At 45.5% G+C, this 26,959-nt stretch overlaps 1 protein-coding gene across 1 annotated transcript in view; it reads left to right on the top strand.

Moving 5' to 3' along the window:
* Nucleotides 1-779: 779 nt before the first annotated feature.
* Nucleotides 780-26,959, top strand: part of LOC124795732 (endochitinase A-like) — an 85,147-nt gene continuing 58,967 nt past the window's right edge. Inside the window, exons 1-3 of the mRNA XM_047259815.1 lie at nt 780-802; nt 15,355-15,972; nt 16,017-17,015. Of these exons, the coding sequence (XP_047115771.1) occupies nt 780-802; nt 15,355-15,972; nt 16,017-17,015 (1,640 nt within the window). The remainder of the gene's footprint in view (nt 803-15,354; nt 15,973-16,016; nt 17,016-26,959) is intronic.

Here is a 26,959-nt window from a genome sequence, read left to right on the forward strand (position 1 = left end):
AAATTAACATTCAGATTTTGTCCATAACAGCATGGGACAACTTCTTAACACTGCACTACCACTATGTAATCAGAACAACATTTTATTATTATCTTCAAATTGGAAATTTGCGGTAAGGTCTAATGAGATCAAACTGCTGAGCTCATCGGTCCCTAAACTTACGCGCTACTTAATCTAACTTAAAACTAACTTATACTAAGCACAACACACACCCATGCCCGAGGGAGGACTCGAACCTCCAACGGGTGGCGCCTGAGACCGCGCGGCTATCTTCAAATAGACAATTGAATCACTAGAAAGAGCCAGATCACTTCACGTGTCCTCAATTCGTTCAAAATTTCCAACTAACGGGATGGATCGTGCCAAACAGTTCAGTGCTAAGTCGGAGGGGAGGGAGTACTGAGTACTAATGCAATGCACGTCCAAAATTGGATACCTGCTGCTAATGCAGATTATTATCGAGTTTATGAGAGTGTAATTTTGCTTATTATACCTTTTAAATATTTGTTGCTCAGGTGGAAATCGCTAAAGAATTATATTTTGACCAACAGCAATGACTGGTAACTTTCGTGTGGTACTTGTGGACATTCCCGTGATTACCCAACATCGTTGTTCAGTTCGCTATGTTATCTGAAGAAATGTCCATAATAAATGCCGATAAACCACACAACTGATTATTTCGTTGAAAAAAGACTTTGCCAGTTCGTTATAGGTCCATTACACACAAACAGCAAAAGCAGCAAACTCAAGATCTACGTGTTATCTTTTTTGCTGAGAAGATGACATTACTGGAAGGCACCAGGTTGGTAGGAATATTAGAAATTCTGTGTTTTGCTCTGGCCTAGCAAGATACACATGGGTTGGAAAAAAATATGGAAACACAGCGGGAAATGCGTGTTTGAACATAACTGTAGATGCTAGCCAAACCTGCAGGTTACGCCGTTATATCTGACCACGGACGGCACCTGTGTGATGTCCTCAGAACTTCGCAAGTGTCAGACGTGATCAGGATAGTGTTCCGTCTAATTGTGAGTGCATTATGTCGGAGCTAAGTGAATTCGAACGTGGGCTAATTGTTGGTGCTCGATTGGTGGGCGCTTCCTTAACCAAGGTAGCCGAAGTGTTTGCTTTTCAAGAGGCACTGTATCGAATATTTACAAAGGTAACTCAGAAAAACATCATACGCTAAGTCAGCAAGCGGTCGAAAACACGTGTCAAGTTATCGTGACGGACGGTTATAAAAGAGGATTGTGACTAAAAATAAGAGGACGACAACTTCAAAAGTCACTGTAGAACTGAATGTCCCACTCGCGAACCCTGTCAGCACCATAAGCCGGGAAATGCAAGGTGAACTGGAATCCCAAAATCATTCAAAAATGGTTCAAATGGCTCTGAGCACTATGGGACTTAACTTCTGAGGTCATCAGTCCCCTAGAACTTAGAACTACTTAAACCTAACTAACCTAAGGAAATCACACACATCCATGCCCGAGGCAGGATTCGAACCTGCAACCGTAGCGGTCACGCGGCCCCACACTGAAGCGCTTAGAACCGTACGGTCACACCGGCTGGCAAGACCATTCATCTGTGAGACATACGCCCGTAACAGAACGTGATTCCGAAGCCATAAAACCTGCGCAGTGGAGCTATGAAAGAGTGTCATTTGGCCGGATGAGTCTTGTTTCGCACAGTTTCCAACTTCTGGACGAGTTTACCTCCCGAGAGCGATACTTGGCGGGGATTCGGTGATGATTTGGGCAGTCTTATTGTTGTGTTCCAAGGGTCCTATGGATATTCTGCAACTCCACGTTATTGCCAAGTGTTATGTGACCATTTTGGCTTATGAGGTCCTTCCCGAGCTACAAGTGTGATGGCGTTTTCCAAGATGACAAGGCCTATGTTCACTCACACAACTGGCATCTTCCAGGACTGGTTTCATGAGCACGACGATGAGCAGCCGCATCTCCCCTGGAAACCGTTGTTACCAGACTCCATTATTACTGAAACATTGTGGTCCACTTTGGAGAGAAGGAATCATGTTCCCTAGCCGTCTCTATCATCTTTATCTTATTCTCCAAGAAGATTCCCTTGAAAACCCTACAGGTTATGTATTTATCCGTTCCGAGACGACTCGAAACTGTTTTGAATTCCAACGCGTTTCCTACACCCTATTAGGCTCTTTAATGTATTGTGTTTGTGGTGTTTCCAAATTTCTATCCACCCCATGTAACTCGGCCTCTTATACGTGTTGCTACTCCAGTATAAATGCAGACAGTTACGTGCTATCTGTGGTAACACAGACAAGGGAATCGCGCATTGGACTTCATTATTATATTCATTGTGTTTAGATCGACATAACTTCCCCTTTGAATTTAGGCCTGAGAAATAAGTCCACTACAGAAATCAGGCGAACGTTCACCTCAATTGATAACGCCTTCACGTTCTGTCCAGCGGTCAGGAAAGAGTTCGGTGAGCGCTTTCCTAGCCGCGGGCGACTAGTTAGCCGAGTACCCACCGCTCCTTTACCACATGTCGTAGATCAACACACTTCAAATGATACTCTCGCTAAGATAGCCGGTAGCACTTCGGTAAGAATTGTGTGTATCCTTCACCTGTTAAGATTCCTCAAGCGAGGTAGGAGGAATGACGTAATATCTAATAATACCACATCCAACTTTCACACTCCACTGCCCCTGATGTTCAACCTGCCTCAGCCAGTGCAGCTTCTCACCGGCCCAATAACACATGTTTCTTACATTTGAAACGTCCCCTTTGAACAATTTATACAAGACTGTGCTTATACTGACACACAATGTTTTTAGCGCAACGCAATCTGACTTTCAAAATTCCCTACTAAAGAATGGCCCTGACTAACATTAAACTATACCTTTCACAAATCACTTACCTCACAAAAATCTTCGCTGCTCAAGCTACTGCAATACAGCGAGCGCCACTACTGCCAGCTAAATAAAAGATTCAAACTATGGAAGGCACTAACTACTGATAGGGATAGTTTGCAAATGAAAGATATTAGTAGAGAACAAACAATGTATTTACCTTGATATCATCATATATAAATATAGCAGTTCATGACAAATTACAAATCTCCGCCATCTCTCTCCCCACATCCACCACTGCTGGCGGCTCACCTCCAACTGCGCAACGCTACGCGCTGTTCACAGCCAGCTGCCTAACACTACAATGGCGAGTATTACAACAATGCAAAGCAGCCACAGACTGCACACAGCACAGCCAGTGATTTTCATACAGAGGTGGCGTTACCAATAAAAAAACCTAAACAGCCTACTTACATAACCCCCATGCTACCCAAAAAAAATTTTACAAATTTTTTTGGGCACTGGCCAATACATATTTGTTAAAATTTTTTTCACAATTACAATAACAAAGAAATCAAAGGCACACACTAATTGATACAATGTTGGTCAAAAGCTAAAATTTTCTCACAGTCCATAAAGACAGTCCTCATCATTCGTCACAGTAAAATTGCAGTGTTTTTCTCAAAGTCTGACCAGTAAAAGACAATGCACACAGACGTAGTGGATTTCCATGCAGTCTTGAAGAAGTAGTGTTGTCCTTCCAACGGAAAGACAGTGCTGACTCGACATGCAGACAGGTAATGGGCCACAACAGAGTAAACCCACAGCAGAGTCAGTCGACGTTTTGAAGAATATTGGTAGTTAGGTCATCACAGAGCAGACGCACTGTAGTCCTGGTAGAAATTACGGTACTGGTGGGCCACCAGAGGTGCAGACCCACTGCAGTCCTTGTAGCAATTGGTGGGCCATCAAAGATGCAGACCCACTGTAGTCCTGGTAGAGACAGCCAGCAGCCATCTGTTGCAGATGTGCAGGTGCACAATCACCATCGAAGAGTCTTGCGGACAATATAGCAAGTCCATAAACCACCACTTGTGCACTCACAAAGTTTCTGGAATTGTCCTTAGATCCAGCAATGCTGTTATCCAGTCCCTTGCTGAATCATTAACACACGTGCAAACACTATCAGTCCCTACTTCTCACATATTGTCCATGTACTATGACCAACAGAAACGTGTGCAGTGAAATGTTACTTAATTTGAAGAACTGGTAACAATTACAATTTGGTAACATAAAAATACAATAACAAAGCTACAAAAGAACATAATAATACAGATAACATTTGTAGTACAGGCTTTACAAAAGAATAGAAATGAACATATACATCAGTGTTACAGGAATTATGACATGAGTACAAAAATAAAAGATCAGAATCACTTTCGAAACATCAACTTCACACATGAGCATTAAAACAAAACAGAATAAATAATGTGTAAGCATATTTATAAGGTAAATAACATATTATTAATGCCAATTATATTTGAGGATAACAGTATTCCTCATCATAGTGAATGTAGCTTAATATTAAAAGAAAAAAAATTCTATGAAACTACACAGAGACAGGAAGAAAACAAATACACAAGGGTACACAAACATATAGTGGGATAATACAAAAGGAAAGGACAGGGTTTGTTGTACTGCAGTATTTTGCAAACAAAACTTTCTTTACTTCGTGGAGATCTCCCTTCATTCAACATTATTCCCAAAAAGTCCTATCTATACCTGCTTTCTGTATTCTATTCATATTTTTTTCAATATAATTATTTCTCAGTGCACAATACTCATTCCAAGTCTGTTTCATATAACTTCGCAATGCATTCTTTACCTACTCTCCATAGTCAGTTTCTTATATAGTCTACCCCTCTTAAGCTAACTTAAATCTACTGAGCTCAGATGCTAAACTAAGGGACGAGGCAATGCAGCAGCACATAAAACAATTAATATAAACAGCAATGAAAAAAATGGAAAATCGCAAAGCAAGCTACAGTAAATCTAAATTACCAAGCAATTCAACATTACAACTAATATGAGGCAATGCACAGCAAACAAAAAAATAAATCTGGCTTAGCAGAGTAACACAAATTAAAGTTCAGTAGCACTATGCCTGGCAAACAGCAGCTTATATCTAAACATGACATAGCTCAAGCAGAAAAAATATTACAGTAAAGATAACAATGCAGATAAGGGAAATGTATAATCACATCTTAATGTCTAAGTAATTAAAGTGGTGCACCACTAAAAGAAATATTACCATGTACTTGAAAAGAATATTATGTGTCCAGTTACTGTTACTAGTCCCTTCTTATTGTTCTATCCTTTCCAAGTGCTCCTTTTTTAAAGAATGTGGATTACAAAATTATTATTTAATAGATCTGTTGACAGAAAGTGTTCACATTAGCAAATGCATTTTATTTTATAAAAGCAATGCTGCAACACAGCTGGAAACCAGATATCAAGTGAAATAAGCAACTACGAAAAGCAAAGCATAAAAATATCATTCAATAGTCATGTGACATTTCATAAGTAAAAGCTCTCAACTCTCGTAGAAAGACACTTGTCATTATAATGGCCTCCCCCTTTTTTTTTTTCTACCTGTGCCGCTGAAAGGCTAATGGCTTTTTTTTTGGGCGGCTGTCGCCCAGGTAGATGCCCGCGACGCATTACGTGCAGGTGGTCACTTAACTTCCTTAACGGAAATATTTACGACAGCAGTTTCCGCTACAGTGACAGTCATATATACAAAATTTCACAGGTCGAGAATTTACGTTGCAAATGTGTAGAAACAAAATCCTATGAATATAAGTGTCCAATAAAATTTTCAGTGGCATTGTGATACATTCACACATGATTCACACATGTACACACATTTCATAATTCTAAAGTATGATTCTTGGTTTCCAACATCCTTTTCCATAAGTCAGAGTCCCTAATCACTATTCATTACTCCTTACCTTATTACACATATACGTATCCATCGACACTCGTCAATATTTCGTCACTATAAATATGAAGCATAATCAAATAACTCATATAGCCTCAGCCTATTAATCATAAACATACCTCAGCAGCATAATACACATCGTCGTCGTAAAAATAACATCATAACACCTCAGTCAAATCTCAAAATCGTCGTAGCTTCCTCCAATAATTAAAAAAATTCTCTGCTCATGTCAAAAGTGTCATCTGCCTCAAACGTACTTTGAAATCATGCTCCCTTGCCAAATATATCATTCAAAGCTCTCATAGTATCACAATGGGTCTGAAAAAATATGAACAGTTCACACAGTACAGACAAAATACAATTTCATAAGTGTGAAGTTATCCAACTGTGTAATTGCGTAAACATCTGTCACTGATGTAATAAAAAAATGTTTATCTCTCAGTTAAATGATCAGATAGCTGTGTAATTCTGTGTTAGAGAAATATGGTACCGATGTGTAAAGTTGTATAAGCAAATACCATATTAGCTAGGGTTCCTTGAGGTTGCCACACACATGGTACACAAAGTAGGCGTATACCCCCCTGAGGATTAATGTAATTATACCCTCAGGTGTTACAGATTACAGCAATGAAATGAAATGTATCACTGAAAACCTTTGTATCATTGTACTTCAAATATCTTTAAAAATAAATGTTTTAAGTACAAAATTAATCACTCAAATGCGTGTCCTGTAGCGCTAAACGTGCGTCTTGCTGTAAGATAATTCTGTGGAAGTGTCGTACTTATCGTCCTCCGAAAGCTAAGTTCTGCAGAAGTCAATGTACTTACCTCATGATAAACAAAAGTGAAATGTTTTATGTATAGATATCTTAGTTATTACGCTTAATGCCATGATGAAGAAAGTACTGTGCTGTAACGTATTGTTGTGCTACGGAGAAGGCAATCTCATTGTAGCTATACCACAAAAGTTACTACTAAAACATGTTTTACTTTGCAGAATAAAACAGAAAAACTGTGCAGAAATAAAACAGAAACACTACAAAAGCAACATTGTAAATTGTCACTCATTAGAAGCGTCGTGATAAAACCGTGTAGTTGTCACTTAAACTAACCACTGTGTCGTCTGGTATCTCACAGAAAGTACATTAAACCCAGAATGTATTTTCAAGTAAACCAAAATGTTGCATTAAAATCTCATTAGCAGTACCAGTATGTGTCCTAAGTATGTAAGCCTGATAGTCGTTACGTAATCGTGCAACTAACAAGCAAGAATGTACAAATACAACACTGTGTCGTCTGTTCACTATAACAATGCATTCGTAATTTCTGTTTAAAAATGTTCCCTACGTTCTAGACTGGATATTTAACTTCAAACATTGTTGCATGTTAACAGTTTCTTAAGTCTGACAAAGCATACTAGAAATGTGAAGTGAAAAGTTTTATGGCAAAGACAAAGTTAAAAAGCAGATTATCTTTCAATAAATGGTTTTACATGTGAAATGTGGTGTAAACCTTTACTCTTCCTAGTACGCAGAGTTTCAACTTCAACGCAATTATCATGTGGTATACGTCGGATTCTGTATGGTCCATTGTAAACTAGAAAGAATTTGTGACTCAAGTGTTTCTTCTTATGTAACAATGAATGAGCTTTAATGAGAACTTTCTGACCAATATACAATTTCTTTGCATTTGCTTTACCGTGTAGTTTTCTCCTTTTGTCTGCTGCAGATTTTATATTTTTAAGAGCCAAATCAATTATGTCTTTGTGTCGAAGTTTACGTGTATTCGGGAAAGGTACAAGCTCTCTGATTCTGTTCGGTGGTTCTTCATTCTTCAGTACAAGAGTAGGTGGTAAAGCAGTGGAATCATGAGGCATTTCATTCAGCACGTTTTGAAATAAGTGTAAATATCTGTCCCAATGCTGATGCTTTCTGTGACAATAAAGCCTGCAAAGCTTATTGATTTCTTTCATAATCCGTTCGGAGGGGTTACAATGTGGTGAGTACAGTGAAATAAAAACAGGTTTGATTTTATGGTTGCGAAGCATGCGTGACCAAACAGCAGATTTAAATTGCGGTCCGTTATCTGAAATGACTTTAGCAACGTGGCCAACTTCACGTAAGAAATTTTTTACAAAGGCGTTGGATACAGACCGTCCAGTGGCTTTACGTAACGGTGTGAAAGAAACAAATTTTGAAGTAAGTTCAACAGCGACTAGAACGTACGAAAATCCATTAGATGTTCTGACAAGCGGTCCCAAGAGATCAACAGCAGCAAATTCTTTTAATTTAGAAGTAATGATAGGAAACATCGGAGCACGATGTGAGACAGTAGATGGTTTCGCCTTTTGACAAAGTTTACAAATAGACAAGACTCTTCGAATTCTCTTTTCCATATTGTTAAAATAACAAGTCGTTCGAAGAATATGATAACATTTTCGTGGACCAAAATGTGCGTAGCTGAAATGAATGTACCAAATGAGCTTATTAACAAAATCGTCAGGAATGCAAAGTACCCATAGCTTGTCATCAGCAGTGCAGCGTTTGAACAGTATGTTGTTTCTAACCAGATAATAATGCCGAATCTGTGTGTGTGTCTTTTCATGCCATTTGCTCTTGATGTCTTTCCAAATCGGATCTTTATCTTGTTCATGAGCAATGTCCTTTAAAGATGTGGTGATGAAGTTTTCAAAGGCGACTTTCTGAATGTAAAGAATACTGAAATTTTTCTCGAGGTTGCCTTCTGTGGTACTTTTCTCAAGCCCAGCCGGTGCGCGTGACAGTGCGTCCGCAACAATGTTCTCCTTGCCGGGAATGTAGACTATTGTGAAGCGGAATTCTTGCAGAAACAATGCCCAACGTTTTAACCTGTCATGATTTAATTTAAAGACATAAGAAATTGTAATGCACGATGATCACTGTATACTTTTACGTGCTTACCAGAAAGAAAGAAACGGAATTTGTTAAACGCCCAAACGATAGCTAAAGCTTCTAATTCAGTAACGGAATAATTTTTTTCAGATTTTGTTAGCACTCGGCTAGCAAAAGCAATGGTTTTCTGAATGGTAGTGCCATTTTCTATGGCTTCTTGAAATAAATGGGCACCAAGACCGACTTTAGAAGAATCCGTGCTAAGGCAGAAATCTTGTGACAGATCTGGATGAGCTAAGATTGGCGCGTGAAGTAACGCTTCTTTCAAAGAATTGAATTCCAACTGTGCTTGTTCGTCCCAGTTCCAAATAGTATTTTTTCCAGTGAGAGAACAAAGTTTTGGTGTAACAAGAATTTGCATATTCAGAAAACGACGGTAAAAATTTACGAGACCTAGAAAACTGCGGACTTGTCTTTTTGTGGATGGCACTGGAATGGCTCTGATTGCTTCTAACTTTTCAGGATCCGGCTGAATCCCTTCAGAAGAAATAATATGTCCCAAAAACTTCACCTTTGTCCTACCGAATTCAGACTTTTCCAAGTTAACTGTAATTCCAGATTCTGCAAAAATACGTAACAAACTGTTGAGGATGCGATTATGTTGTTCCCATGAAGCTTCTGCTATCATAATATCGTCCACATATAAGGTGATGTGACGTTTTAAGAACTCAGGTAATATGGAATTTAACCCACGAATGAATGCTGCTGAAGAAATGTTCAAACCAAAAGGAAGTTTCCGAAACTGATAACAAACGCCGAAACAAAGGAAAGCTGTGTATTTTCTACATTCTGGATGAAGTTCGATCTGATAAAAGCTGGATCTGAGATCAATGGAAGACAACACTTTTACACCATTAAAATTTTGAAGAAGTTCTTCTAACGTTTGCGGCCTGTCTGTTTCAGGAATAATGATCGTATTGATTTGTCTCGAATCTAAGACAAGCCTGATCGATCCATTTTTCTTCTCAACAACACGTAATGGATTGTTGTATGAGCTTACTGCAGGCTCAATAATGCCCTCATTAAGCATAGATTGTATTTCTGTTCTAACACGGTCCCTATAATGCGCCGGAATTACGTATGGTCTAACACAAAATTTAGTATGCTCACGAACACGAAATTGGTATTGAAATCCCTTGATTGTTCCTGTTTTATGAGTAAAAACTGTGGAATGTGCTTGTAAAATCTCAAAAAGGTCCTGCCTATCAGTGTCATTACAATTCTCAATTGTTTGAATTTTATTCTGAATTAACTTATTAGTGTCAAATGCGCCGTCGATATCATCCCTGTCAGTACTTGCAGAGTGATTGTTAGTGTCTAGTTCCGTAGAAAAGTCCGAACTGTTGTCTAACAGAAGGTAAAGCCGATTAATTTCCTCGTCATGGTTTGAGAGCCAATCTTCAAATTTCAAAGCTATTGACTTACCTTCTTTCTCTAAACTTATTTTAGCATCGTGAAAGTTTAAGATTGCTTTGTATTCATTCAAAAAGTCTACTCCCAATATACTTTCCGTCGACAATAATGGAACAGTGAGAAAGTTCATAGAGAAGCTGTGGCTTTGACAAAAGAATTCTAAATTGGTTTGTTGGCGTACATCTACACTTTTTCCAAAGATTGCACCTTGTAATTTAATCTTACGTAACGGAAGTGTGGGGCAATCGTTCGATTTGTTGCATTTGCTAAAGGCTGTTTCACTGATTACTGAAATGGGACTGCCAGAGTCAAGTACTGCCGTAAATTTTACGTCATTTACAGTAATGTGAATCACAGGATATGCAATGTTGTTATGTTTTACGTCGTGTTCCTGGAGTAAGATGTCCCTAATGTCTTCCATTTTTACGTAATTACTAGCTACGGCAGCTGCGTCGTTAGTGTCATAAGAACATTTTGTGGCTGCCAGCGGTGTGAGTCATTGCCTATTGTCTCTTTGTTGGCGCGCGTCGTTATTGGGATTTGGAGACCTAACTTCTACAAATTCACCTCCTCGAGAGGGACCTGCTCTGTTTGAATCCCGCCAGTTCTGATGCAATTCAGGTCTGTCGTTACGATCACATCGTCTGTCGTCATGTCGGTAGTTCCTGTAGTTTCTTTCTTGTCGGTTAAGTGGTGGAGAATTTCTCCCTGAATCGTAACTGCGCGCTGAACTGTTGCGTCTGAAGTTATTCTGCCTCCCTTGATAATAATTATTTTGGTTCCCATATTGTCTGTTTCTCTGATTGTCTCTGTGATAGTCACTACTGCGGAGAGGTGATCTTTCCCTGTAATTATTACTACTCTGCCAACGGTTGTCGTGCGGGTGGTGTCTATTTTGGTCACGATTTGCGTTGTAAGAATAGACCAGTCGTGTCCGGTTATTGTTTCTGTCGTCACGGAATTGTGACGGATGTGACCTGTAATTGTTGTGTCCTTGTTTTCGCGTTCCGCGATTATCAGTGTCAATTTCTAGTTCTTGTAACAGTCCCTGAAAAGCTTCAATGTCGTCTTTGCAACGTCCTGCTAAAATAATATGTCGTAAATGTTCAGGTAATTTGATTAAGCAAATGCGGATGAGTTCTGAGGGGCTGTATGGGTTTGACAGGTACTGATTCTTGTGCAACATGTCTTCAAAATATTTCACAAGACTGGAGAATTCAGATTGCTCGAAATGTTTCATCATTATGATACCATGTTTTACTCGGTCTTGTGTGGCTTGAGACCAATATGCTGAGAGGAAGGCATGGTAAAATTCTGCTTCACTGTGGCAATCGTGAATGACCGATCGCATTCTTACAGCTGGTTCATTCTCTAAGTAGCCACACATAAATTCTAATCTGTGTTCCAACGACCAGTTGGGAGGAAAACAATGAGAGAATTGATGGAGCCATGCTTGTGGATGAATGTCGTTGCCAGAATTCTTAAATGTTTTGAATTTACGTGTAGTAATGAACAGCTTGTAGTCAAAATCATCATGTCGGCGAGTCGCATATCGGTCATTGTTAGGTTGTGTCGGCCGTTCCATCTCAAAATTCGGTGCACATTGCTAATTTCTTTCATAACTTCCGAAATGCCCTGTGTTATTATTTTGCGGCTTTTCCGTGTTTCTAAGTCCCTCTTCCCGTGTTGGAGCGCCAGTGTCCTCTGAAATACGTAATTCTTGTATTACCTGTGTCAGCTGATCTTGTACTTCCCGGATTTCTCTTTGGTGTTGTGTATTAATTTGATTCTGATTTTGTTTGAATTTTCTTATTTGTTCATACTCTTCTGTGTCAGTGAAGGCTACGGTTCTTGTGTCATTCAGATCATCATCTACCTTTGTAGATAAGTTAGTGACTTGATCCGAAAGCTCGGCTACTTTCTCCGATAGTGTCCTTATTTCTTCAGTGTGTTTTTCTGAACCAAGTTTCAGAGTATCTACTGTGTCCTTAAAGTTTTCCTGAGTTTTTGCAAGTTGCGTAACCAAATCGGTAGATGCAACTGAGTCAAATTTAGCTTGCAAGGTCTCATGATTTTCATGAACAATAATTTGCAGTTCTTTTATGGCTGCTTCGTGATTCTGTAATGCATTTTCATGCCGCGAAAAAATAGGTTGAAAATGCTCACAAATTTGTGTTTTTACATCATTACAGACTTTTTGACATTTCGATTCAATGTTACGTAACTCAGTAGTTAAATCTTCACGTGTTTGTTCAAGTGTTTGTTCCAATGAGTCTAACTTTTTAAGATTTTGTTCCACTGTGTCTAACTTTTGAAGCTTTTGCTGTGTTTGTCTCTGATTTTGTTCCATTGTGTCTAACTTTTGAAGCTTTTGCTGTGTTTGTCTCTGATTTTGTTCCATTGTGTCTAACTGTTGCTGTGTTTGTCTCTGATGTTGTTCCATTGTGTCTAACGTTTCAAGCTTTTGTCCTATTTGTTGCATTAATTGTAATAACAATGCACTGGTGTCTGAAACATGTTCCTCAGTGCTTTTCGGCAGTGAAGTTGCACCGGCAACATTCACATTTTGACAAGTGGAAAATGTGTCTTGACTCATTTGAGAAAACGGTGGGAACCCAAAACCTGAGTCTGCAGTATTTGCAATATTGTGTTCTGTCATTCCCGATTCCTGAGGCGAGCTGTTGCCGACCAATCGATCGATAACGCGTCCCTGTTCACTACCTGTTTCACTGTCTACACCATTGTTTGCCGCCCGCTCCATTTCCCTATGCGCAATTACCAAATTACTACTTTGAACATTAGTTAATTCACTACTCTGCGGCGCTAACACACTGCTTTCGTCTTCACTGCCATTTCTCAGTTTACTTTGGAGCCTAGTATTACGTTTTTCACACGCCATTATTGTCACAGTATTTCACATGATAACACAGAAAAGCGCAATTTGAAGAGCAAAATAAAATAACATAGCAATGGAAATAATGTCTACTTAATTGCCAGCGCAGCTGCGAAATACTTGGTGCAAATCTACATGCATGCCACAACTGTTTTACTGTACAACAATGAAAAACTACAACTACAAAGGAAATTCTCTCTATAATTACGCGCTAGCAATAAACAATAGCTACACTAATTACACAAACTACAAGAAAAAAATCAGAAGATTCCAGTGAGGTATCCTAGGCTAAGGGTCGACATATGAAACGTCCCCTTTGAACAATTTATACAAGACTGTGCTTATACTGACACACAATGTTTTTAGCGCAACGCAATCTGACTTTCAAAATTCCCTACTAAAGAATGGCCCTGACTAACATTAAACTATACCTTTCACAAATCACTTACCTCACAAAAATGTTCGTTGCTCAAGCTACTGCAATACAGCGAGCGCCACTACTGCCAGCTAAATAAAAGATTCAAACTATGGAAGGCACTAACTACTGATAGGGATAGTTTGCAAATGAAAGATATTAGTAGAGAACAAACAATGTATTTACCTTGATATCATCATATATAAATATAGCAGTTCATGACAAATTACAAATCTCCGCCATCTCTCTCCCCACATCCACCACTGCTGGCGGCTCACCTCCAACTGCGCAACGCTACGTGCTGTTCACAGCCAGCTGCCTAACACTACAGTGGCGAGTATTACAACAATGCAAAGCAGCCACAGACTGCACACAGCACAGCCAGTGATTTTCATACAGAGGTGGCGTTACCAATAAAAAAACCTAAACAGCCTACTTACACATTCAACTTTTCGTGATTTGTTAAGGTAGCTTCATTGGTAATAAGAATTCTTTGAAGAAAGAACCTGTACTTTTGATATCGCATCAGAACCGAGTACCAGAATTCCATCAGCGTTCTGCAATCTCATAGATCAGTCTGCTGGTGCAGTGACACATGAAACGAGTGGAAACTACGCGCTAAACGCGAAAAACCTTCAGTTGTCTTATTCAGAGCCACTCCCAGTTACTCTGGAGCTAACATATGGACTGTGAGCAACAGCTGCCAGAACATTAAATTTCGTTCAATCCGCTCTTTGGTTCAAAAAATGGCTCGAAGCACTATGGGACTTAACATCTGACGTCATCAGTCCCCTAGACTTAGAACTACTGAAATCGAACCAACCTAAGGACATCACATGCATCCATGCTTGAGGCAGGATTCGAACCTGCGACCGTAGCAGCAGCGCGGTTCCGGACTGAAGGGCCTAGAACCGCTCGGCCACAGCGGCCGGCCTCTCGTTGGTGTCTCGCTGTTTAGCCTCTGCATAGTATTCCAATGCTTTTCCAATAACAGTGGTTTGCACATTAGTGAATTGTCAATGTTGTAGAACGCCGTCTTTCGACATACCTTCGTGCACTCAATCCTACTGTTCTCTCTGCATTCCTTCTGCATTCTCCATAAGGAGGTAGCACGTATATCTTCTTTTAGTTTGTGAAAGGCATTTATATTTTTCCAAACTGTCAGCACTCGAGACACGCAAACGACACAAGCAGAATGAATGCTAAATTTCCTCTGTGACCGTTTTATAATGGTTGCGCGGTGATGCAACACACGGTTTCCTCCTTCCCTGACGCGATTTCCTTGTTTGAGTATGAAATGACGAACTTCCACATACGACAGCGATAGGTTTCATGTTCAAAATAAAGAAATCCTCTGTTCTAAATATTGTAATCACGCCGAAACTAGTAATAGGATCTGAAGTGTGAAACGCCATTGAATACGTGTCTTTTACGATTACGAAGGCAATCCTAGAAGTAGCCACCCTTACATACTGAGTGAACATTAATAAAAGGCACTAACTGCATGGACGGAGCCCTGACTGAAAATAGAGGATATAAGGTCCTATTAATATGTGTCCTGAAATGCATCGTTGCATGACAATGCCTCCGACTAGGTGCCGTGTCTTCCTTGTGTGTTTCAAGCTGTGTTATTGACGCAGCGTACTTACGCAGCAGATTGTACGGTATTCATATCGGGAACGAGCCGAGATGGTGTTTGTGTATGGCCAAGCAGATGGAAAGAGTCGAGAGGCAGCATGGCTATTCCAAAACGAGTACTCTCACAGGCACCAACCACATGACACAACATTTCAAGTACTTTTTCAAAAATGTTCAAAGGTAGTGATTCTCCAACAGAAAGAGGCTCCTACTCAATGATTTTGCAGGTGCCAGCCAGCCAGCCAGCCAGCCAGCAAGCCAGTAGCAGCAACAGAAGCGGTCCAGCCAGCCGGCAGCAGCGGTCCAGCCAGTCAGCAGCGGTCCAGCCAGCAGCAACGGTCCAGCCAGCCAGCAGCAGTCCAGCCAGCAGCGGTCCAGCCAGCAGCGGTCCAGCCACCAGCAGCAGTCCAGCCAGCAGCGGTCCAGCCAGCAGCAGTCCAGCCAGCAGCAGTCCAGCCAGCAGTGGTCCAGCCAGCAGCAGCGGTCCAGCCAGCAGCGGTCCAGCCAGCAGCAGCAGTCCAGCCAGCAGTAGTCCAGCCAGCAGCAGCGGTCCAGTCAGCCAGCAGCGGTCCCGCCAGCAGCAGTCCAGCTAGCTGCAGCGTTCCAGCCAGCAGTGGTTCAGCCAGCAGCAGCGATCCAGCCAGCCAGCAGCGGTCCAGCCAGCAGTGGTCCAGCCAGCAGCAGCGGTCCAGCCAGCAGTGGTCCAGCCAGCAGCAGTCCAGCCAGCAGCAGTCCAGCCAGCAGCAGTCCAGCCAGCAGCGGTCCAGCCAGCAGCGGTGGTACAGCCAGCAGTGGTCCAGCCAGCAGCAGCAGTCCAGCCAGCAGCGGCCCAGCCAGCAGCAGTGGTCCAGCCAGCAGTGGTCCAGCCAGCCATCATTGGTCCAGCCAGCAGCAGTCCAGCCAGCAGTGGTCCAGCCAGCAGCAGCAGTCCAGCCAGCCAGCAGCAGTCCAGCCAGCAGCAGTCCAGCCAGCAGCAGCAGTCCAGCCAGCAGCGGTCCAGCCAGCAGGAGCAGTCCAGCCAGCAGTGGTCCAGCCAGCAGCAGCAGTCCAGCCAGCCAGCAGCGGTCCAGCCAGCAGCAGTCCAGCCAGCAGCAGCGGTCCAGCCAGCAGTGGTTCAGCCAGCAGCAGCGATCCAGCCAGCCAGCAGCGGTCCAGCCAGCAGTGGTCCAGCCAGCAGCAGCGGTCCAGCCAGCAGTGGTGCAGCCAGCAGCAGTCCAGCCAGCAGCAGTCCAGCCAGCAGCAGTCCAGCCAGCAGCGGTCCAGCCAGCCAGCAGTGGTCCAGCCAGCAGCATCGGTCCAGCCAGCCAGCAAGTGGTCCAGCCAGCAGCAGTCCAGCTAGCAGCAGCGGTCCAGCCAGCAGTGGTTCAGCCAGCAGCAGCGATCCAGCCAGCCAGCAGTGGTCCAGCCAGCAGCAGTCCAGCCAGCAGCGCTCCAGCCAGCAGCAGCGGTACAGCCAGCAGTGGTCCAGCCAGCTGCAGCAGTCCAGCCAGCAGCAGTCCAGCCAACAGCGGCCCAGCCAGCAGCAATGGTCCAGCCAGCAGTGGTCCAGCCAGCCAGCAGTGGTCCAGCCAGCAGCAGTCCAGCCGGCAGTGGTTCAGCCAGTAGCAGCAGTCCAGCCAGCCAGCAGCAGTCCAGCCAGCAGCAGTCCAGCCAGCAGCGGTCCAGCCAGCAGTAGTCCAGCCAGCAGCAGTCCAGCCAGCAGCAGCGGTTCAGCCAGCAGCGGTCCAGCCAGCAGCAGCGGTCCAGTCAGCAGTGGTCCAGCGAGCAGCAGCGGTCCAGCCAGCCAGCAGCGCTCCAACCAGCAGCGGTCCAGCCAGCAGCAGTGCTCCAGCCAACATCGGTCCAGCCAGCAGCAGCGGCGGTCCAGTCCGCGGCAGCAGCAGCTGCGGCATTCCTGCCAGCCAGCATTCCTGCCAGCCAGCCAGCTTTCCTGCCAGCCAGCCAGCGTTTCCTGCCAGCCTGCGTTCCTGCCAGCAGTCACCTCCCACCAGCGCCACCAGCAGTTGACTTTGGCCCCAGTTGTCGTCCGTCTTCGTCCATCCCCTGTTTTCCTCTCTACTTTTCGTCCTGTCCTGTCTTTGTTCCTACTTGTCATCATGTCAGCCCCCACCACCACTACCACTACAACCACCACCACAATAGTCAATACTTCTCTCTCTGCTGCCACCACCAGCATTATGTGGTGTGCCCAGTCGCCCCCCTCATTCCATCCCTCCTCTTCTCACTCTCCCTTCGCCCTCGATCTTGGTCGCCCCTTCCCCAGCTTCCTCCTCCCACACCACGACATGTGATCCTTTCCCTCCACTCTCAGCCTGTTACTGCAGCCCCCACTAGGGTGGTGGCCCAGAGGGCCACTGTCCATGCCCAGCTCTCACCCTCACCTTCACCATCGCCGTCATCTACGTCATCACCGTCGCCTTCACCATCGCCATCCCCATCTCCGGCGCCAGCTCCAGCGTCCACGCCGGGACCTGCCACCTCCCGCCACCTCCCTGTTGCTACTGTCCCACATCTCCTCTCATTCTTCCATCGCCCTCAAACGCCCTAGTGGCACCACTGCCTCCTCAGTTTCCAAAAAGGCCCCGCCCCGTCCTCCTCTCCCCCCAGGATGTCATGGATGTCTCCCTGCCTGGCCCTGCTCCCTCGGCCTCCTCCTCCTCCTCCCCCCCTTTCCCTACAAATACCTCCTCTCTCATCCCGATCCTTCCCTCCTCGAGGCCTGGAACCTCCCACTCCTCCTCTGCCAACACTTTCCTGGAGCCCCCATCTCCCTCCTCACTCCCCGAAGAGACTCTGTTCTCCTCCAGCCGTACCCATCATACTGACATCCTTTCCCGCATACCCATCACCCGGTTTGGCCCCAATGCCTCCCTCGCCCCTGCCCCTTCCCCCTCTCCTACCCGCCAACCCCAACCTCCGCGTCGCCCGCCGACCCTCACTGCCGTGAAACAGAGGAGGAGGTGTTGGCGGAGCTGAAGCCACATCCCTCATTGGAGGTCCGGGCAGTCCGTCGCATTTTCAACTCTGCCGGCACCACCCACCTTATGCGGGTTTTTTCGGAAGACGCCCCCTCCATTGACGGCCTCCTGAAGGAGGGTGCCCTCCTCTTCAACCAACTATACAAAGTCGACCCCTCCTGTTCCCCTCCTCAATCTATCTGCTGCCAGAGGTGTCTGCGCTACAACGCACACACAACATCTGAGTGCCATGAGGCCCCCACCTGCCCGCACAGTATGCAATCGTATTTCCTCCGGCAGTGCCCCAACCTTCAGTCCACTCCCTCCTGTAATACCTGTAATCTCCCGCATCCCACATACTCCCCAAAATGTAAAGCCCGACCCCCTCCGACCACTCCTGAACTCACTGTCCCTGTCCGCCTTCTGGACGCCCCCACCCCTCCTGGCAATTCCCTTCGTCCCCCCCCCCCCCCCCCACTGCTGAGGACATCATCAGGTTCCTCACCATCGTTCTCCAGAATGTCCACCCTTTCCAGCGCCCTCACACCCTACAGCAGATATCCCTCGCTGCCCATTCCGTCTTCCACCTCAAAATGTATGCCACCTACTCCCACAACCAGGCCCATTTTACCTTCTCCTGTCTTGACACCCTCGTCTAAATCCCTGTCATGGTGCGACAGCACCATATCCTGTTAAACAACATCCGTTCCCTTCCTGCCAACAAGAACCCCTTCATGCACACCCTTGCCACCCACTGCTTGGATGCCTTCCTCCTCAATGAAACCTTTTTTCAGCCCCACCACACCATACACACCTCGCCCTACCTCCTTCACCGCTCCGGTAATCCCTTCCCGATAGCGCGTGGCAGAGTTGCCATTGGTCACCACCGCCAGATCCCAGTTCGGCTCCAACCTCTTCTTCCCGACCCCACCGAACACCTGATCCTTAGTCTGTTCTTCCCTGGCTTTACCGTCAACTCCGCCACCATCTATGTCCGCCCTCATGCCCATATTCCTTTTGACTTCCTCTCCCACATTGACCGTACCTTCTCCTCCTATGTGATCGCCGCTGACCTCAACATCCATAGTCGTTCTGCCAACCAGTTATGGCGGTGGCATCGGTTCCTCTCCTCCCTCCAAGGTGGCCTCCTCCCCATTCCGCAGCACACCCACCCCAAATCCAACTCCACTCCTGAAGTCATCCTCCCCTCCCCTAACTTCCTTGGCCGCATAACGGTGTATGTCCTGGACCCCATTGATAGTGACCATCTCCCTGTCCTCCTCACTGTTTCAGATGGTCATCGCCCCCGCCCTGACCCCCGTAATGAACGTCCCCCAAAGTACATCCATGATTATTCCCGTGCTGACTGGAATGCCTACCGGAATACCTTCTCTACCCAGGTCGATGACCACCCCCTCACCTACCGCCATCCTGATGATATTACCCATGCCACCTCCTTTCTCCATCAGACCTTGTCTGAGGCTGTGGAGGCCCACATCCCTTCTGTCGCCATCCACCCCCACCATCCTACCTTACCCCCACAGGCTGTCCTCCTCCTCCATGAATCCCGCCGTCTCTACTGTGCCTTCCTTCATGCGTGTGACCTGGTCACACTACGACGCCACCGGCAACTCCAGTGACACATCCGAAACTTGCTCGCGGCTAAGAAACGCCGGGACTGGCGACAGACATGCACCCGTTTAAATACCACACTTCCTATAAACTCATCCAAGTTATGGTCAGTCTTCCGCTGCCTTACCAGATCTAACCCCCCCCCCTGCTATCCTCTCCTTCATGATAACCAACCCTTCCCTGACAACCTTAGTAAGGCCAATCACTTTGCCTCCTACCTCTCCGATGTCTTTACCATCCCTGACGATCCACAGTTCCATTACTCCCTCTTCCCAGATGTCCGCGATCAAACTGATACCTCTGTCCCTCCCCTCGCACCTAGTTTCCAGTACTTGGACAACATTGCACACACCGAACTCAATGCCCCTATCACTACACAGATTCTCATCACTACACTCCGCACGAAAGACAACACTGCTCCTGGTCACGCTCGTGTCACCTATCGCCACCTTCGTGAAGCTCCTGCCTCCTTCCTCTCCACCTTGGCCAGGCTCTACAATGTAATCCTGCCCACCAGCTACTACCCCGACCTGTGGAAAACCTCCCGTATCCTGATGTTCCTTAAACCTGGTAAACTGCCGTCCGCTGTCTCCTCCTACCGTTCCATCAGCCTTACCTCGGTCTTCAGCAAGGTCCTGGAATCCATCCTAATCCGACACATCCACCAGCATCTCCACCAGCACCGCTTCCTTCCCGTTACCCAGTGTGGCTTTCGGCCATCCTTCTCTTCCGATGACCTTATCCTTCACCTCACTCATCTCCTTTCCGAACAACTTAATTCCCATCGCTCCGCTATCTTCCTCTCCCTTGACCTTGAACGAGCCTATGACCGCATGTGGCATTCCGGTCTCCTCTTCAAGCTCCAAACCTTCGCTCTTCCTATTAACTACGTCTGTCTGATCGGCTCTTTCTTTCCCAATGTCCTTCCTACGTCACCATCCACAACATGGGTTCCTACACCTTTTTCCCCAAGGTTCCATCCTCTCCCCTCTTTTGTACCTTTTGTATACGGCCGACATGCCGCCGCCTTCACCCCTCATCCACCTTCTCCAGTACACTGCTGACACCGCCTTCCTTGCCCTTGCGCCCACCCTGCAGCACTCCCAACACCTTCTCCAATCCCATCTTGACCGGTTCACCACTTGGTGCAACCAGTGGTTGCTTAAGATCAATCCTTCCAAAACCCAGGCGATCATTGTAGGCAAAACCACCCCTTCCTTCCGCCTCCTCGATTTCTACAACACCATCTACGGCCGTCCTATCGCCCTCACTCCCACCCTTAAGTACCTTGGTGTCACCCTCGAGCGTCGCCTCTCCTGGACCCCCCATCTCTGAACGATCCAAGCCAAGGCACACTCCCGACTCTGTCTCCTCAAGCTCCTTTCCGGCCGTACCTGGGGTCTGGACCCCTCCACCATCCTCCATACCTATAAATCCCTCATTCGCCCTATCCTTTGCTACGTCCACCCTGCCGGGATTTCTGCTCTCCCTACCTTTTACAAATCCCTTCAGATCCTAGAACGCCATGCTCTTCGCCTCACCTATTGCATCCGTCTCCCCTCCCCCATGCGGATCCTGTACGACCTTATTCCGTTCCCCCACCTCCTCCTTTTCCTCGAACGGATACGGATCCTCTACACCTCCCATAAACTCGATCCTCCTCACCCGCTGGTTTCTCCCATCCTCTCCCGTCCCCGTCTGCTGCCGCACCTGTATTTCCACGTCCCACCTGCTCTCCATCTCTCCACTCTCCACACCCTCCCCCAAGGTGGCTTCCGCCAGCTCCCCCTCCCTGATGATGCCCTCCTCCCCTCCATCTACCCCTCCTACCAACTTTGATCCTCCCTCCCTCTTCCTGTTTACGTTCCTATGGGCACCCTCTCTCCCTTCTCTCCCCCTTCCCTCCCTCCTCCCTCTCTCCCCACTTCTCCCCCAGGCTTCCCCTCCCCCATACCTCCACTCCTACCTTCTCCTCTGCCATTGGCATCTTGCTCTCCCCTCTCCCTCCCCCTCCCCCTTCTTCCCCTCTTGGTAGGTCCCCGGACTCGCACACGTTACGTGTTTAGTGTTCGCCGTCACGCTCCTACATTCACCTGTGCCGTCGAAGTTGTCAGTGTTTGTGTGCCGTGCTGACAGTTTTTCGTGTGTTTTTCGTCGAGTGTGAACGGCTTCATGTTTTTTGCATTCTGTGTCTACTGTTTTTTGCCCGCCAATTTGTTCAGTCTATGTGTCTTCTTCATATTTTTCATTGTCAATCCTGAGGCTGAAGAGCAGCGTAGGATGCTGCTGCCAGCCCGCCTGATGTACAGGTGTTTAAAATAACAATAAAGGAAAAAAAAATTTTCAAACTACCCCTCCCAGATGATGCACTCTCTCCCTCCATTTATCCCTCCTATCAACTCTGATTCTCAACCCCCTCCTTTCATCCGTCTTTTCCTGGGCTCCTTCTCTCCCCATCCCATCGTCTTTTTTCCCTGCCTACCCTCTCTCTGCCCCCTTCTCTCCCCCAAGTCCTTTTGCATTTCCCTCCTCTGACTTTTCCCATTCCCTCTCGCGTCTGCCCTGCCCTCCCCCCCCCCCCCCCCTTTATGAGTCCTCTACCTCCTTCGGCTCCCACCCCTTTTCCTTTTTCCTCTCCTCCCTCCTTGTTTTCCCCCTCATCTTTCCAGCTTCCCCCCCCCCCCCCCCTCCATCTGCCCTTGGCTATGGTGTGTCTTCTTTGTGCCAACATTTTGGTGCAGTGTTTACAGTGAGTGTTCAGTGTAGTGTGTCTTTTCCGAAGTGTTGCAAACGGAAATCATACTGTCGCTGGGTGTGATTTTCATATCTCTTGCGAACAGAAACCAGACTGTCACCATGTTTTTTTAATTGTCTGTGTACTATTTTACCTGTCTGCTTCCTGTGTATTTTATTAGCATTGCCAACCCTTTGTTTTATGTTTTAACTTTCCACAATTTTCCACCGTTTTTACAATTTAAGACACCGTTTTATCGCCTGCTTTTATTGTTTCTTATCTTCTTCTTACGTTTTAAAAAGTCTGTAGGCTGAAGAGCAGCGTACTAAGCTGCTGCCAGCCCGTCCCCTTAGCCTTAGGAGGGAATCAAAATTCAATAAAGGAAAAAAAAATGTTCAAATGTATATGAAATCTTGTGGGACTTAAGTGCTAAGGTCATCAGTACCTAAACTTACACACTACTTAACCTAAATACCCACATGACATTGCATCCCATGGACGCCATTTTGAACATCTGTTGCGACGTGTATGCGACGCAGCTCTGTACTGTGATCCGAGACGTTTTTTTGTCGTTGTACGTACACCTTCCATTTCCTGACACGTGTTCACAGGACCTTTTTCTTCCATTACCAGTCAGCAATCGTCCCTGCTGTTTGTCGGTTTTTTAATAATCACCCTGTGTAGATAGCGGTTGTTGTCTCAAACAAACGACTATGGAAGAAAGTACCAACCTTATAAAGCGTTAGTTTGAAGTTTGACGGTTTTACGTTGCTTAGTATTTGTTTGCAGCTATCAGTAGGCAATGCTCTCATCGAATTTGTAAACATGGATAAAACTGGTCATCGTTATGTGATACAATATTTTCGTTTGAAAGGTCTTAGTTCAATTAATATAAAGGCTACGTGCACACGACAGGATTCTGACGCGCGTTTTCGAATCGTGTATTTAGACATCCAACATTCAACCTACCAGACGATCACATGAGCGCGAGGTGACGCACGTTAACGCAGAGAGCACGCAAAAAGCCTCTAACACAACCTTGTGCTGACGTGCTGTTAGAAAAATAGATAGCACCCGTGGTGCTGTTCAGTTGACCGCGCGGTTCCCTAGTGACAGGACGTGTTTTCGACAGTGCAGTGCCTCTGCAATATCGTCTTTATCTGCCGACACCTGGTTTGACTTTCAAGTGAAATGTCTCCCCTGCACGGCAATTCACAGAATGGATGTGCGAGTGCAGGTTTGTAGAAACGTGGTTGACAACATGGAGAAGCTTCCATCTGGCCGTGGCTCGCACTCAGATAACCTAATGGTTCACATGATGTTCAGATGTGTGTGAAAATCTTACGGGACTTAAATGCTAAGGCCAACAGTCCCTAAGCTTACACACTACTTAATCTAAATTATCCTAAGGACAAACACACACACCCATGCCCGAGGGAGGACTCGAACCTCCACCGGGACCAGCCACACAGTCCATGACTGCAGCGCCCAAGACCGCTCGGCTAATCCCGCGCAGCACCTAATGGTAAACTGGCCGGTCGCGATAAGCAGGAAACGGGGCTCGAGTACCGGTCTGGCAAAAAGTCTCATTGTCGTCGTTCCGTTATACAACAGATGGTTGTCCATACTCGCAACTGCGAATGCATTCCTCGTGAAGACGTATTTTCTGTTATTTTTCTTCGTTGGACGATGCAAAAAATGAGTCAAATCGGAGGCGAAATTTCTTACATCGAGATACTAACTGACGCAGTAGAAAAAAAAACAGCATTTTGGAATACTGAGTCGGAATTTCACGAAAATAACGAATTTGTTTTGATCTTCTTCCAGGCAAATGATTAAGAAAAAAGGAAAAATACAGATAAGAAAAACATTACTGTCAACAATTATACTGCCGGCTGCGGTGGCGAAGCGGTTCTAGGCGCTTCAGTGCGGAACCGCGAGACTGCTACGGTCGCAGGTTCGAATCCTGCCTCGGGCATGGATGTGTGTGATGTCCTTAGGTTAGTTAGGTTTAAGTAGTTCTAAGTTCTAGGGGACTGATGACCTCAGATGTTAAGTCCCATAGTGCCCAGAGCCATTTGAACCATTTTTGAACAATTATACGTACTTCCTTTCATGCCATACGATCTGCAGAGTTAAGTCTACCTACATTAATAAAGTAATAGATAGATTTAGCCAGAACGTTATCGGCCGATGAAGTAGGTCTCCCATTTATACCTGTGAGATGTCTTCATGCCTAAAACCACCTCGCGAAAATCAGATCTTATTAATTTGAAGATAGATTCATGTTGACGATCACAGAATTGATGTCTCCAGATCTGGCTGGAGATCATCGGCATAAAAAATGACGTTTGTAGGAAAACAGAAACGACGAAATGTAATTGACATAAAAGGAAGGCAATCGTGTGCGCAGAACTTATCCTTGTATCACGGTTGAGGGAACATTCTCCCAGGACGACTTTCATTCCCAGAGGCGAAATGCTACTATTTCGTTTTCAAGCAGCTTTCAAATCATTTCAGCACAGAGAAAAATTTTGCTGTCGCATTTTTCTGTGCAGAAAGTTGATGGTGTCAAATGCTTTGCTGAAGCCTATTAACCTGACTCTGTGGCCTCACGGCTGTTTATGGCATATTTTAGGCTATAAATTACCGTAATTAACGCAGTGTTGGTGCTGTGGCGTTTACGAAAGCCGGACGGGTACTTGTCACACAAGTTGAATGTAAGATCTCAGCATTTGAGGCGTGAACAACATGTTCTGTGCCTTGAATAAAGCAGATAGGCTGCTGAGTGGGCGATAATCACAAGGTGCTTGTGCGTTTCGTTCTTAGGAATAGGTGGAACTATGTTTCCCTCGTGGTGAGGATTATGTTCCATTATGATAGAAAATTAATACGTCTGTTAAGGTAGGTACTAAGCTAGCTGTAACATTTTTTATCTTGGTTATGCTGTTAACGCATATCCCTTCACAAGAAATTTGCAGTATTGTTGTCCTTGTTGTGTTTGCTGTAACACGCATTAGGTGGGAAGTACCGTAGTTATTATGTAGTCTGTCCGCAGCTCGTGGTCGTGCGGTAGCGTTCTCGCTTCCCACGCCCGGCTTCCCGGGTTCGATTCCCGGCGGCGTCAGGGATTTCCTCTGCCTCGTGATGACTGGGTGTTGTGTGCTGTCCTTAGGTTAGTTAGGTTTAAGTAGTTCTAAGTTCTAGGGGGCTGATGACCACAGATGTTAAGTCCCATAGTGCTCAGAGCCATATTATGTAGTCTGGTGATTCTTGCGGGCATTAGTTCATTGCAGCGTGGGGGCTGGCTGGTGCTGGGAAAATTCATTCAGTTCATCACCTGTGACCTGAAAAAGAGTTTGTGATTTTGGTTTTCGATACCCAGACTGCAGAGATTCTTCTACAGAATCGGGGGAGTCGCAACGCTGCATATAAAGGAACGAGAGTGCCTGATTTTGCAGTTGTGAATCCACTTCTTTACCCTGTCTCGCAGCATTCTGAGTTCTTTGTAGCCTTCTGCTTACAGATTTGCCTTGAAAAGTCTGTGAGCTGCATCCCCATTGATCCAATAAATTTTGGGAGCGCAGCCGCAATAACTCTGTTTCTTCTTCATCGAATATTTCGGCCGTGTACCTTTCGGCCGTCTTTCGAGTGAGCCGACAGTCTGAAGCTACAATATTCGTTCCTTCGTTTTAAACCACAGATACACAAGTACGAGATACTTTGATCGGCAGCATAGAGTGTGCATAAGTTGAACCTATGGCTCGATGTATCATTGTTAACTGCACCGTAGCGACCTATTTTCGTGTTTATTAAAGAAAGCGCCGGATTCCATTATCTGTCCAGATTGAAACCGTTCTTGTCGTTAATTAAATCGTTCGCGAACTCACTATATGTGGTACCAAAATGTTGAAATTCTAGCATGGATTTCATCTTGTTGAGACTCGGTGCTGAAAGAAACAGTTTAAATTCGTTTGGTGAAGAATTCAATTAACAGAGACAGCTGTTCCAACCTGGACAAGTCATGGAATCCAGAGTTTTATGTAATAAACTCGCAAAGACGTCGCTACCGTGTAGCTAATAATGGCACGGCGGTATCCCAGCACGGATCGGCTCCGTAGCCACCAGTGATGTGGTAGCCACGGATTCGATTTGTGCGTACTGTTTGCCGCCGACCAACGTCTCCAGCCCTTGCTTATCTGTGGCTAAAAACGACAAAACGAGAACTGTATTTTCAGTCTGTCGCCTCACTTTGAAAGCGCTGAAAGATGCACGGCCGAAATACTAGAAGAAAAAGACGAAGAAGAAAGAGTTTATACGGCACCAGTCCCGAAACTGAATGGGTCAGTTACAGCGCCGAAAAAATATGAAGACGAGCAGCATCCCCATTGCTCATAAATTGCTGACAACTGGCACAAGCGGAAGTACCCTCTGCCTTGCACTTCACAGTTGTTTACAAAGTATGGACGTGGGCGTAAATTTTTTTGAAACTGACATTTGAGCACTGCC

This window comes from Schistocerca piceifrons, chromosome 4 (genome assembly GCF_021461385.2).
Source record: "Schistocerca piceifrons isolate TAMUIC-IGC-003096 chromosome 4, iqSchPice1.1, whole genome shotgun sequence".
NCBI classification, from domain to species: domain Eukaryota; kingdom Metazoa; phylum Arthropoda; class Insecta; order Orthoptera; family Acrididae; genus Schistocerca; species Schistocerca piceifrons.